This window comes from Corythoichthys intestinalis, chromosome 1, assembly GCF_030265065.1.
Source record: "Corythoichthys intestinalis isolate RoL2023-P3 chromosome 1, ASM3026506v1, whole genome shotgun sequence".
NCBI lineage: Eukaryota > Metazoa > Chordata > Actinopteri > Syngnathiformes > Syngnathidae > Corythoichthys > Corythoichthys intestinalis.
This window is the reverse complement of record NC_080395.1, coordinates 60,809,984-60,825,203: the sequence shown is the minus strand read 5'-3', so window position 1 is coordinate 60,825,203 and position 15,220 is coordinate 60,809,984. Positions and strand designations below refer to the sequence as shown.

The following is a 15,220-nucleotide window of genomic DNA, read 5'->3' as shown; positions in this document are numbered from 1 at the left end:
CTAGATTAAAGAACATTTGCTGTACAATTGCTTCTGCACAGTTCCCAGCAACACCCTTTCACCTCCCACATGTAGCTCATATCTCAGAATAACCATCTGTTTCTCCCTCCCTGGGTAAAAAACGGCCTTGACAGGACTGGTTAACTAGCGCTTAAAGGAAGACTCAATTTATGTAAGTTTGTATCCATCAACAGCTTCCTCTTTGTTTTAACCTCCTTGAACACAATTCCCCATTAATTTCCTGTCCTTCTTTCCATATCACATTCTCATGTTTACGCTGTAGTTCACTGTCTCTTTATTCTCCCCCTCCCCACCTCCTTCCTGCTTGAATCCGCCCTACTCATTTTTAAAAGCCACATGCTCCCAGCCCGTCTGGCTCAGTTGCTCCTTGCCAATGAAGGCCTTTTTATTGGGCTGAGATTGTGTTCAGCCAAGCAGTGCCTCGCTAGGGCAAGCCACACACACACACACACACACACACACATACACGCACATACTGCAACTTCCTCCCCTCCCCCTCCTGCAGTATAGCCCTCTCCACATGCCTGTTCTGGTCTGGCCCTGTCGCCCAGAAGGAGATTACTTGTTTCTGCTGCCCTTAATTGCTGACAGCAGCTGAGTGGAGTCAGAGAGAGAGAGAGAGAGAGAGAGAGAGAGACGGACATTGTAGAAGGCTGGGAGAGTGTACACTGTTGGGCTGTTACTTAACATGCATTGACTCAAAAGTTTCTCCTTTACCTCAAAGAAATGTTTCTGAATTGTTTACATTTGTAAAGATTGATGTTGTTACTAACATGTCTGTGTAGCTATGCAGGCTGTCACTAACATGGTTCATTAGACAGAACAGGATGAATAGTGAACTTAATAAGATTAAGGTTTCAAAGAATGTATAGGCTAAAGCTCACTAGGAACTGGTGTTCGGGGTACAATTACATGACAACAGTTAACACTTTCACTGCCAATGAAAGCAATAGACTTCCAATCCATTTGAAATTGGAGGCGCTCGCAGCAAATGATCGATGCCAGGTCTTCCCAGTCAAAATTGATTGAACATCTATTACTGTCAATGGCATCCACTATGTCAACTTTGCCAAAAAATTAAAGACATATCTTTGGCAGTGAATGAGTTACAGTGCTGACCAAAAGTATTGGCACCCCTGCAATTCTGTCAGATAATGCTCAATTTCTCCCAGAAAATGATTGAAATTGCAAATTCATTGGTACTAATATCTTCATTTGTTTTGCTTGCGATGAAAAAACACAAAAGAGAATGGGAAAAAAATGGAATCATTATCATTTTACACAAAACTCAAAAAATGAGCTGGACAAAAGGATTGACCTTTGAAAAATCATGTGGTGCATCTCTAATTTGTGTAATTAACAGCACCTGTTACTTACCTTTGGCACATAACAGATGGTGCCAATAACTAAATCACACTTGCAGCCAGTCCAAATGGATTAAAGTTGACTTAACCTCTGTCCTGTGTCCTTGTGTGTACCACATTGAGCATGGAGAAAAGGAAGAAGCCCAAAAACTGTCTGAGGACTTGAGAAGCAAAATTATGAGGAAGCATGGGCAATCTCAAGGCTACAAGTCTATCTTCAAAGACCAGAGTGTTCCTGTGTCTACCGTGCGCAGTGTTATCAATGTGTAACGCCCATGGCACTGTGGCTAACATCCCTAGATGTGGACGGAAAAGAAAAATTGACAAGAGATTTCAATGAAAGATTGTGTGGATGGTGGATAAAGAACTTTGACTAACATCCTAACAAATTCAAGCTGTCCTGCAGTCCGAGGGTACAACATTGTCAACCCTTAATATTCGTCGGCGTCTACAGGGTGACCCAAAAAAAAGTTTACACTCAGTTGACTGCTTGTTTAAAAGCCATTGAAACATATCTAAATAGGTTGTCATGCTTAAGTGATTCATTAAGGTCACTCAATGCAGCTGGTAATCTCTCGTCTCTACAATTCCTGTGCTTCTGCTGAAAATGAAGAAAACTTTAGCTGTACCTGAATTGCTGCGTGCCGGTCTGACACCTACTGAGATTGCAGCAAATCTGAGAATATCCAGATGTGCAGTCTACAAAGTTAAAAAGAAGCTGAAAGATACTGGAACAGCCTCACGAAAACTTGGGTCTGGAAAACCCGATCTGTGCGGACCAACAAGTTGATTGACAAGGTGATATGTGGCCACCCCAGAGTCCAGATCTCAATCCCCTGGATTATAGCATATGGGCAACTGTGGAGGACAGTGCCTGTAAGAAGCCACAAACTTCTGTGGCAGCCTTGGAGAGGTCCATTGTTAGATCTTGGGAAAAGATGAGAGCATCCTACATAAAGAAGACCTGTCAAGCGTTCCGCAGGCGCCTGGAGGCTGTTGTGACACTTAAGGGAGGACACATTGAAAAATGGAGTGTACTGTACATGTTCTTTACAATAATGTATAATTTGTGATTAAATTCTAATTCTAAGATGAATAAACATGGCATTTAAGTTGTATTATGGCAGTGTAAACTTTTTTTTGGGTCACCCTTTAAATGAAAAGGGACTCTATGGTAGGATACCCAGGAAGACCCCACTTCTGACCCAGAGACATAAAAAAGCCAGGCTGGAGTTTGCCAAAACCTCCCTGGGAAAGCCAAAAGGTTTCGGAAGAATGTTCTCTGGTCAAATGAGACAAAAGTAGAGCTTTTTGGGAAAAGGCATCAACATAGAGTTTACAGGAAAGAAAAACGAGGCCTTCAAAGAAAAGAACACTGTCCCCACAGTCAAACATGGCAGAGGTTCCCTGATGTTTTGGGGTTGTATTGCTGCCTCTGGCACTGGACTGCTTGACCGTGTGCATGGCATTATGAGGTCTGAAGTCTACCAACAAATTTTACAGCATTATGTAGGGCCCAGTGTGAGAAAGCTGGGTCTCCCTCAGAGTTAATGGGTCTTCCAGCAGGACAATGACCCAAAACACACTTCAAAAAGCACTACAAAAGGGTAGCCAGCAATGAGTCCAGACCTGAATCCCATAGAACACCTGTGGAGAGATCTGAAAATGGCAGTTTGGAGAAGACACCCTTCCAATCTCAGACCTGGAACGGTTGGCCAAAGAAGAATGGTCTAAAATTCCAGCAGAGCATTGTAATACCCCTTTCCCACTGACCAAAAAACCCGTGTCAACCCACTAACAATCGGCTTTTGGTGGCAGTGGGAAAGGTGCAGCGACCCGCTTCGACCCGTGTCAATCAACCCGCCAAGCGACCCGCGTTAAAATCACCTTGGCTCTGATCGTCATGCAGTGTGAAAGCAAAACCCCGGGTCAACAGTCAACACCCTAATCTACGTGGTGATGTAGGCTTTTACGTGATGCGTCATAACAACGTTCCAGTCGCCTCCCATTTAACACAACCGTAGTTACGTCGATGCTCACAACAGAGCTAGTAGAAGAATTCACGTCGCTTACATTGCCTCAGCAAAGCAGAGTGTTGATCCTTTGCGGCATTTCGACCATTTTGAGGGCAGTAAAAAGCATGCAAACAGAGAAAACAAACGGAAAAGAGGCTTCCATTTTGCTCTGCATTGTTTACTTCCTTGAACTGAATGAATTCGGTCGGATTTGTCGACGCGCATCTTTGCGTGGTGACGTCACGTATCCTTACGCACGGCTGAGGAGGGGTGGGTAGACGGGTGGAAAAAAAAAATGTCAATGGGAAAGGTGCCAAATGCCAATTGCTAGTGGGTTGCATCGGCTTGGAAAAAACGCGCATTGACCCACTAGTTTCAGTGGGAAAGGGGTATAAGAAACTCATTGACGGATACCGGAAGTGGTTTGTGTTTTTTCATTGCAAGCTAAATAAATGAAGATATTAATACCAAAGCATTTGTAATTGAAATAATTTTCTGGGAGAAAACGAGCATTATCTGACAGAATTGCTGGGGTGCCAATACTTTTGGCCAGCATTGTAAATACAAGAGTGAGTTTTTGCACTTCGTGTTTGAGAGGGGTTGAACACTGATTTTTATTTTAAAAAGAATATATACTGAAATGCTTTCATGTAATAACTCACATTCTTAAAACAAAACAAAGTGATTTTTAATAGCCCTTGTTGGTGTTTTTGATAAAGGAATATCATTTAACACCTGCAATTATTGTATTATTTCTACAACTCTATCAGTACCAAGCGTTTTCTGTAAAGACTCTCAAGGCCGAAACAATAATGTGTTTTATGACTATGTAAACACAGGGTATCATATCACAGATCCTTCTTTGGGGAAAAAATGTTTTACCTCATTCTGTTCTTTAGTAATCACAATTTGAAAATAGGTAAAATGAGTCAAAATGGATCCCTAAAAAATGAGAAAGTTGGCTTTTTGGGAATATTTTGGGGAAAATATTTTTTTTACACAACAATGATCTAGACACTAATAGTTTATGGTGGACTGACAAATCATACATCTGAAAATTCCTTGCCTTCGATAAAAACTAAAACAAAAAACATCAACAATGTGTTTTTGATGGCAAAATAGCTTATTTTAGATATACGCAAGGGCGGCAACAGTGTAGAATAGTCACTTTTGGCAAACTATTTAGCAAACAAACTATTTGTTATCGGACTCATTAGATGACAAGTAGTCCAGACAAATAAGGTAGAACTACTCATCGCTGTTGCGGATAGCTGTTCCGCCAGCAGAAAGGCTCTACCTTGTGTGTCACATCATCACTTCTTTACTTTCTAAATTGATCCCTTTCTTTCGTCAATATACAGTGGTATGAAAAAGTATCTGAATCTTTTGAAATTTCCCACATTAAAATCACCATCAAATGTAATCTGATCTGTGTCAAAATCACACAGATGTAGAAAGAGTGTCTGCATTAACTAAAACCACACAAACATCTAGATTTTCATATTTTAATGAGGATGGTATGCAAACAATAACAGAAGGGGTGGGGGGTAAGTTAACCCCCTGCATAAGGAGACTTAAAGAGCAAATGAAACCAATTTTTACCAAACAATTTAAGTCAGTTGTGTGCCCGATCACTGATAAGTGGTTTAAAGCTGCTCTGCCCACTATAAAAAAAACACACACCTAGTAAGAATTGTCTAGATGAGAAGCATTGTCTGATGTGCATCATGGCTCTGTCAAAAGGTGTCTGAAGACCTGCGATCAAGGATTGTTGATTTGTATAAAGCTGGGAAAGGATACGAAACCATCTCTAAAAGTCTAGATGTTCATCAATCGACAGTCAGAGAAGTTGTCTACAAATGGAAAGAGTTTGGCACTGCGATCAAGGATTGTTGATTTGTATAAAGCTGGGAAAGGATACGAAACCATCTCTAAAAGTCTAGATGTTCATCAATCGACAGCCAGAGAAGTTGTCTACAAATTGAAAGAGTTTGGCAATGTTGCTTCTCTCCCAAGGAGTGGCCATGAGGTAAAAAAAGAACCCTAGAGTATCTACTAAAAACTTAAAGAAATCACTGGCACAGTACAATATCTCTGTGCAAACCAAATGTATAACTATGGACAAGAATGGTGTTCATGGGAGGACTCCACAGAGGAAGCCACTGCTGTCTAAAGAAAAAAAAAAAAAAAACATTGTTGTTCGTTTAATGTTTGCAAAAAGGCACTTGGACACTCCACAAAGGTTTTGACAAAATTTTTGTGGACTAAGGAAACCAAAGTTAAATTGTTTGGGAGCAACACACAATGTCATGTGTGGAGGAAAAACGGAACAGCTCACCAAAATCAACAACTCATCCCCACCGTAGAGCATGGTGGAGGGACCATCATGATTTGGGATGTTTTGCTGCCTCAGGGCCTGGACAACTTGCAATCATTAATGGGAGAATTAATTCAAACGTTTATCAGGATGTTTTGCAGGAAAACCTGAGGCAGTCTGTCAAACAGTTGAAGCTTAAAAGAGAATGGATGCTGCAACAAGTCAATGATCCAAAACTCAGAAATAAATGAACTTCAGAACGGTTTCAGAAGGACAAAATACACGTTCTGGAGTGGCCATGTCAAAGTCCAGACTTTAACCCCATTGAGATGCTGTGGCATGACCTAAAGACAGCGATTTGCACTCTGCGTTTGTTGTTTGCGCATAGTTGAGTTTTCTCGCCATTGTCAATGAATGAGTAAATTTTCATCACAAGAACTGCACACTATCAGTTTCTTGGTGCCACGGGTTAAAATACCCACTCGCAGACATTAGTTGTTTGAGAAACTGCTTCTAGGATATGGATCAACTATAAATGAATTTGATCTGACAGTTATGCTCACTAGCAGTCTTTCCATGTGAATCTAGTTAATAGTGTGTGAGTGTGTGTGTTTCTCCAGCAACATCAATTGAATTTTTAAGCAAGTCTTCTCTCACTGTGTTAGATCTTTTCTGATGAATATGGAGTGGTTTAGCATAGCGTCTTGTCACTCAACCACAATGTTAAGTGCCGTTTTGATTAACGTGGGATTAAAGCAAGTAGAAGGGGGAGATAGTCGGGCAAAGCAGCACATTCAACAGCTTTAAATGCTAATTTAGTAGCGTATGATGAAAAAGTAGCAAACTCTGGGGCTAAGGATTCTACTGCTGTGCTAGTTTCAGCTGAATCAAAAACCAAACACGACTATGTTTCCTTCAGTACCTCAGAGCAGACGTCAGTTTGAGGCTTATATTTTTAAAAGATGCTTTTCATTTCTTCAGTTTGTTCTCTCTGAGATTCCACTAGTGCATACTCTGTGGGGCGCAACACTTTTATGTGCTTCAATTTACTTCTGACTACTGTCATTGCAAATTCACGGTCTACCACTGTGTAATATTATGTTTACACAACCACTGCCTTGAAAATCCCTTTTTAGTTTTTCATTTACAGACAAGTGTAATGACAGAAATTTAGTTTCCGAGGTAATTCCTCTTTACTTCCGCATTTCTGCTCGCAACTTCCGTTTGACATTTTCTCTAACCTAAACAACAATGAAACTGGAGCGGCATCTCTCATCAAAATCCCTCAAAAAAGACAATTTTGAAATATCTCATCCATCTGCCATCATCACGACATGGGAGGACAACATGAAGAAATGGCTAAGAGTCACCACAGCCAAAATATTTTTGTATTTTATTGATTTAATGGCGGTGGAAGGAAACACAATCAGGAACCTGAAAATCTCTGACGCACGGCAACAAAGTTGATTGTGGCCCAATACATGAACGCGGGAATTTTGTGTTCATGAAGGTAGATGTGGAACTAAGACAGGTTGATGATTGTAATTTTGATGTTGAATATTATTTACTGCAACTACTGCTGTAGCTGCAACACATGCTAGCTACTAAGGTATGCTCGCAACTCCTGCTAACCAGTACGTGTAATGTGTGTTGGATTGTACAATGATGTTCAATTTGACCACAATTCTGTGTTTTGTGTCACAGCTGAGACATCGTAAGCATTGCTAAACGTAGTTATACAATGATAAAGAAATGGAAAACACTCATCAACTAGTCATATGTATGCTTCTTACCCTAATTACATAAATGCAGGTGTTACAAGTTTTTTGTTTACAAGTGGAAAATGCTGTTAGGCAAGGGAAGACAATTTGATGTGCCTCACAACAACTTAGTGTACGTTGATGGACATATATCAAGACTATGTGCATTACTCTTTTTACACATGCTGCCTGAAGTTGTGGATGAGTGATGATGGAAGGCTCGAGTTATGCTCCACCTATTTTAATTTTTTTTTTTTTCAAATAATTTTACAAATTGTGATTTATTGACCTGTTTTGCACATGCACAAATTGTTATAAATAAAATAAGAAATGGAATCATAGTGTCCAAAAGTTTTTTATTTTGATCAATATCGGCAATAAAAAAAAGACATGCTGCTTGTGTTTATATGGATGCACACGGGTGATGACCTCATAATACCATAACTATAATCTCACCAGGTGAAAAATACCATGCAGCATTTCCTTGTCACAACAAAATCCGTAGCAGCACTTCTGCCTTCGGCAACTGTCATATTATTTGTAATTTCGAGACATTTTGGTCACTCAAGTAGCCTGTGTATCAATCTCCACATCATGTTACACAGGCTGCACAGACGGTTAGAATTTTGCCCTGGAACAATCAACAAAGTGATAAAGAACATATAATCTTTTAGTTGATCCTTTAACTTTAAAGCTGCAAACCACATCCTTAACTTATTGTCTGCTGCTGGTTTCGATTTAAGGGGTATGGCGAGTTAGATCCACACTGGCGCTTTGTAGCAGCTGGTAGCTTATTAAAACATTCCGCTTCAAACCATATACATAGGCGCTTCCAGGAGTTGACATAACCACGCACAGCGCAGATAGTCCCGTAGCCTCATTGACGTTGTGCTGAATCCATTTTTCAAGATTCTGTTGGTTCCTCTGGTTTGATTTTGCATTCAACTTTGTCTACACACTGCTTACCTCAGCCGCAAAATGGCTAATTGGCGCTACCAATAGAATCCTCTTGTCATAGCAAGCAGTGGATATCCATTCTTTTAGCAGTATATAGTAGCTATCATGAGCTAAAGGTGCAGTTGCTGGAGAATAGATTACAAATATACGGATAGAGCACATCAAGGGACAGCGCATGTTAGCGGATTTGGAGATGAAGTCAGAGAGGCCAGACTGAGATGGTTTGGGCATGTCCAGTGGAGAGATAGTGAGTACTTGTATATTGGCAAAAGGATGAGGTTTCCAAATGCCAGGCAGGTGGTCTAGAGGAAGACCAAAGAGGAGGTTATGGATGTACAGTAGTTAGAAGACATGAAGGTACTTTGTGTGAGAGCGGAGGACAGAGTTACATGGAGGCAACTAATTCGCTGTGGTGAACCCTCAAGGGAAAAGCTGAAAGGAGAAGAACAAGAGGTTTAAAATTATTTATTATTATAATAATTTACATTGCAGCTTTTAAATTTCAGTATTATGAACTTGATTTGATGGATCTGTACACAAAAACACAAAACATTTTGAAGTGAAATAAGGAATACTAGTCTTGAAGAACTTAGAATTGGTATATTAACTACAACTGACCAATTGTGTTTGCCTTCTCTTTGAAGCTCGATTTTTATTGCACCTTCTCTGTCATTCTATGGGCGGGAACTGCCGACTGTGAAAAGATTCTGATGGATCCCGGAAATGCAAGTGGCCTCCGCACCCTCATTTTTTACTATTATTTGCTTTTTTTTTTTTTTTCTTAGAGCTAGTTACGACTTAACAATTTTGGTACAAAAAAATTCATCTCACATACAGTCGTCATGAGATATTTATGTCGCTAGTTTGAACCAGACTTTAAACAGGTTTATTATAACGGTGAAATTGGGCAGTTTAGAAGGGAGTTTAAATGTAAATTGCTCCGTTTTGAAACCAAAGGAGCCAGACCCAGTGGTCATTGTACAGTACTGCAGATTTTTGAAACAAATCTCAGGGTTTCCCCTAGGATATTTTGAAGCTGTGGTGGTGGGTCAATATTAAGGTCGTTTTTCACAAGCTTAAACCAGAACTGCATTCATTAACTTGAACGACCTTTCCGTGAATGTATTATATATATTCATTTAGATGTCATGTTAAATTATACAAATTAAAATGTATCTTTAAGTCTTTTTTTGAAAAGAAAAAAAAAAAAAAAGACATCTCATTTGTAAGGTGTGGCGGCTTTTATTTTGGTGTGGATGTGCACCAGATAATCTGGGACGTCATTTTTTTAAGAAGGGAGGTTGGGACTTGATTAGTACTTGTTTCCATTTTTCGTATTTAAACATTATCGCTGGTACAAAATGTGAAGTTCTAACCGAAAAATTAAAAAATAACTAATACGTTTGACAGCGTGCAGATTTGCTGAATCATCCAAATAATACAGAAATTTTTACTATTCAATAATTACTACTGGTGTCAACAATAATCGATGCGGCGATGCATCCCGATGCGGGGCATGAGCAATTCGATTCGATGCGGGCAACAAGCCGAACCGATTCAGCGCATTTTAAAATATTAAGACTAAGACTAATAGCCTAGATCTTGAGCCCGAACCCGACCCAACCCGACCCGAATTTCGGGCCGAGTCGGGCCCAAAATGTCAATGATTTACGTTCGGGTTGGGTTGGGTCGGACTTCTCGCTCACTTTTTTTTTTTTTTGTAAGTAAATATGTATTTGTATACTAAAACGATGTATGGATGTTAAACTAAGGAATATTTGTTATAAAAATAATTGGATAAAACTGAGAGAAGGCGCTTTGGTAATCCCAAACATGAGCTGCAGCAGAGCCAGTGCATTGTTTGCGCACATGAACGCCATGGCCCCACCCTCCTTTTAATCTTCCCCTCGCGCTTTGGCAACTGCATCTGCATCCTCGTATTTCCTTTTCGAATTTCGATATAGAGCAGCAAGAGGTGAAAAGCAAACTAAAGACGGGGGGATTAAAAAGGCAAGAATCCACGAGAGGTGTGTGGAAAGGATTTAAATCGATAGTGGAAGATGCTACAGAAAACCGTGTCGGCCTTGCCGAATGCAACAAATGTGGCGCTTTGCTCTCGTACGAGAGCAGAAAGACTAGCACCTTGAAGCTGAGCAGGCATTTTTAAAACTGAACTGGCTTAAAAGATGATATTAGTCAAACATCGTTATTATCATTTGTTTTGTGGGTTGCACCTATTCGTGCTAAGCAGGACATTGTGGTGTTCCTTTAAATGTTAGTATTTATTTTGTTTCAGTGCTCCTTAAGGCAGGTTGTTCTTTTGTGGGTCCTAATGCGAGTCATTAAAATAAAGAATGTTGTTTAAAAATATTTTAGTTTATTTTTGTATATGCTGCTGTTCCTCTCATTGTCATAGAGGCGTGTAGTGAGCAAAATATCCCACACAGAAATATATTTAACAAACCTTTCCAGCGTTATTTCGTTGGGTAAATGCATTTATAATGATCAGAAAAATAGGTAGACTATTTAAACATTAAGAAAACTTGCGTTTTTTTTCCTGCCAACCTGAAGAAATTAAAATAAATGTCTATTGCGTTTTGCCGGGGAAATGACGCATGAACTATCCACCTGATAGAACAGACACAATAATATAAAAGATATAAAAGTTTATTGAGTATGCATCTTAGTCTTGTTTAACTGGGAGAATTTGTTACAAAAGACGGGCTTTAATTTGTTGTTATTATTATGCACATGGCGTCGTCACATAAAACGCAACCACGCATAGCATCCCCGCATTTCCTCCCTCACCTGAATCCTCACAAATAAAACGGGCTCGGGCCTACGAATAAAACGTGCATTTTCGGGGGGGGTTGCGGGCGCGGGCCCACAAATAAAACGTAAAATTTCATGGGAGGTTTCGGGCTCAGGCATACAAATGAAAAATGAAATGTCTGGTTTTTTCGGGCCCGGGCCTGCAAGGTAAGTTAATTGCTCGGGCCGGGTCGGGCTTTAATACGCGTAGGCCGGCCCGGATCAGGTCGGGCTGGATTTTTGAGGCCCGAACTAGGCTCTAATATAAGTACATTCAAAAATCTTCCCTGCGCAATTCCGGTGATGCAACGGATTTGGTTTCCCCATTTGTATTATTATTCTCATGTTTACCTGTAGAGGAAGCTACTTTACATTCAAAGCAATGCAGGGGGGACGAGGAACCCAAATCCGCTTCCTCACCGAAGTAACGTCCCAGACATGCGCAGTTGCAATCGAGAGAGCAGAGAGATAGGACATAACATAACAATGGCTGAAGCGGAGAAAGAGGGAGTGCTACTGTGTGTAAAAAAAAAAAAAAAAAAAAAAAAAAAAAAAGAGAAAGCCCTGGTCTCATTCAAAGCACAAATTAAATGCTGTGATTTAAAAAAAAAATTTTTTTTTAATAATATAAACATCTGAAAGTATACTATTTTCATTTGACCTCAACCAGGAGTGACACAAGAGCCAATAAAAAGTTGTTTAATGTCTGACTGCTTGTGTTGCCTCATGATTCACGAAAAATATGCTTTGCTTTAGAATTTTAATTCATCCAGGCTGTAATGCATCGCGATGCAATGCCGAATCGAACCGAATCGAATCGTGACTCTCTGAATCGAATCGAATCGTGGCCCTCCGAATCGTAATCGAATCGAATCGTGAGGGCAGTGCCGATGCACACCTCTAATAATTACTATTGATTACAATAGCTATCAATAATTAAATACCCTTAAATCCAGATAATACACTTTTACTATTCAATAATTATTATTGATTACAATAGCTTATCAATAATTAAATACCCTTATGAAACATTGTAACAATGGTGGGTGCTCATAGGTGAGAGAAACTGCAGCTCCATCAAGTTTGACAGTATTATAGAGTGGTACAGTATTTGTTCAAGAATACCACTGTTTAGCACCAGCTACAGTATCTATCAATTGATTAAAACCAGGTTCCGAGTGGAACCTGTTGAGAAACATCCCCACAGCATGGTGCTGCTTCAACATTGGCTAAATTCATGTAACCTTTTTGATAATTAGAATTAGAGATATTTCGATAACATTATCAAAATAAAAAAATTAAAAAAAAACAGACATACTTTTATTGTTTGAGTACTATTTAAGGAGAATCCCAATAGTACCAAAAACTGACATGGAAAATCTGACACACTAAAACTATCCATCCATCAATCCATCATATACCACTTAATCCGTGACCGGGTCGCGGGAGCAGCAGCTTTAGCAGGGAAGCACAATCTTCCCTCCCCCCAGCCACTTCAACCAGCTCCTCCGGAGGGATCCCAAGGAGTTCCAGGCCAGCTGAGAGACGTAGTCTCTCTGGCGTTTCCTGGGTCGTCCCAGGTCGTCTTCACCACTACGGACCGGTGCAGAGTCCGCACCTGCTAAATCATGAATATTTTTTCTCCAAGTAAATCTGCATGTATACATTTATGCAAATGGTGATACAGGGGATAATATTTACAAATTTCATGAGAAAAACGGAACATTTGCATCCTGAATTTCTTCCGACAAAATTCCCTTAAATGAACGTTATGCCAAATGTATAACGTCAGTTTACAAAGTGGCATATTGCTATCGTGATATAAAATTATATCTTGATTTTAATGACAAAAAAAAAATCTAACACAGCACTGCGCCACCATTTCATTTTTTCATACATTGCAATTAGTGGTGGTAGCAAATAAAATATCAAATTTCCTTAATGGGGAAAAAAAACACATGAGCCCTTTTAAGCCATGTTTTGGTTTCTAAAAGAATTATGAGTACATTTTGGGACTGTATCCATTTATAATTAAATGGTCATTGGCTCTAATGTCTGCCTTTTAAAAATACATGCTATTTTGCTGATACCAAAAACAAAACGTATACAACTAATTTGCCCTCTTACAACCTTCACCTTTTAGAACCGCTCTAAAAAAAAAAAGATCAATTTACTCAAGGGCTGCAAGAAATGTTCTGACCTCAATACGATGTACTTGACCACAGGACCTTAATTTAATTGGAATGTGCTATAGGATAAAGGAGACAAAGGACTTGAGTCGCCATTTATCTTGACTTCTCGTAAGTGTTTACATATTTTATCACTCGTGTATTGCACTCTGGTTGATGGTCATGGACTATATTAGGCAATGAATATCGCTATCATATCTTCCCAGTTTGCCACAAACCATATGGCTGGGTTTACTGACTCCGATGATCTCCTCTAAAAGCCCCAAATTTGTCACAACCTTCAGTGCTCCTTCGAGGAAGATAGGGAAGCTGTGATTAAGTGAGAGGAGAGGTGTGGGGGTGTAGAAGCATGCTGTCAGAAAGAGAGCCCCTTCCTGACCGCCAAGATGCAATCATGGGCACTATCTGATAGTGCCGGGGGAAATTGGATGAGCTGAGAGACATTGGCTGCTAGTGATGGAAAAGATGACTCCTTTGTCACTGTCAGTCAATTCCCTACTCTCACCTGAGAGACCAATCAATAACAAATGGAGAACTAGGTTTCCCTTTCTCTCTTCTCATTAATACAAATTTGTTGTGCACACAGTCTTTGTGATGAGTTAATAATTGATTTACCGCTGAATCTGAAAAGGTTTTGGTTTTAATACTTTTTGTTATACTCTCATGTTTACCTACATGTTATTGAGCGTAATAATCTAAATTAGTAGCCTTATATCAGCTGTCATGATGTGCATGAACAATGAATGATTCATTACAGCAATACTGGGCATCTGGTCATGCTCAGTCAACATTTAAAAGCTATTTTACTTCATGTCTCCTCACAGTTCCCCAGCACATGTGAGGAGTCTGCGTCCCCATTCGTCTTCATCTGCACTAACCCTCAGGAGCTGGTGGTAAAATTCCCAATGAAAGGGAAGCACAAGATCTGTAAGTCCAATCTCTTTTCAGATAAAAATACTCTCACACACAAAGGTTCCATACGAGATGGCACGTGCTCACTTGCGTACATGCATTAGATTGCAAATGTAAAAAATAATATTTGTAACTACACCCTCAACTGAAGGCGCACACAAAAAGGATGAACATGTACAGTATGTTCTCATTCTCTCAAAGACATCAGTAAATATGAGATTTGGATGTCTGGTTGCCTGGGGGAAAAGCCAGTTCTGTATGTTGTTCTTGCTGTCGTGTGTGTGATTTATTATAGCAGCCACACACATTGTTGGGTTCTGCTGCTGCCTCTGCAGTAAAATGATGTACCTGTAAGCTCTTTAGTTAATATTTCAAAATCCTCTAAAGACTTCAGAGTGATTGTCTATGCAGCTGTGCTTCTCTCAGATCTTTCCAGATGCACTCACTTAGTTGTTTGGTTTCATTTAGCGGTCATCAAAACTTGGCACAATTCTGCAACAGCAATTGTTTTTTCACTTGAATTTTGGGCTTTTTTAATTAAGCCATTCAATCCCATCCATTTTTATAAACTTCCTTCTTTGCCAGGAAAAATAAGTGCCTATTTTTTTTCATTCTTTTATAATTAGCACCTGAAAATAGTTAGGTTTTGTAGATTTTAAGTCTTCCTCTTAAATAATGTAACTAATGATTGTTCTCATTCTTAAAGGAATGTGAAACAATAGCTGGTAATGGCTTTTGATGATGAAAGTCATATATCTAACGCTTTATACACACATAGCGAGTGATGTTACCTCCCAGAATACACATTAGAAATATATGTATATATTATGGATATATCCTGGTTTTTGGCAGTTGTCATTATGACACACATACC

At 39.6% G+C, this 15,220-nt stretch overlaps 1 protein-coding gene across 1 annotated transcript in view; it reads left to right on the top strand.

Annotated features, from left to right (window-relative positions):
- Positions 1–15,220, top strand: part of trip4 (thyroid hormone receptor interactor 4) — a 135,440-nt gene that overhangs the window by 41,263 nt on the left and 78,957 nt on the right. Inside the window, exon 12 of the mRNA XM_057834315.1 lies at positions 14,259–14,361. Coding sequence (XP_057690298.1) covers positions 14,259–14,361 — 103 coding nt within the window. The remainder of the gene's footprint in view (positions 1–14,258; positions 14,362–15,220) is intronic.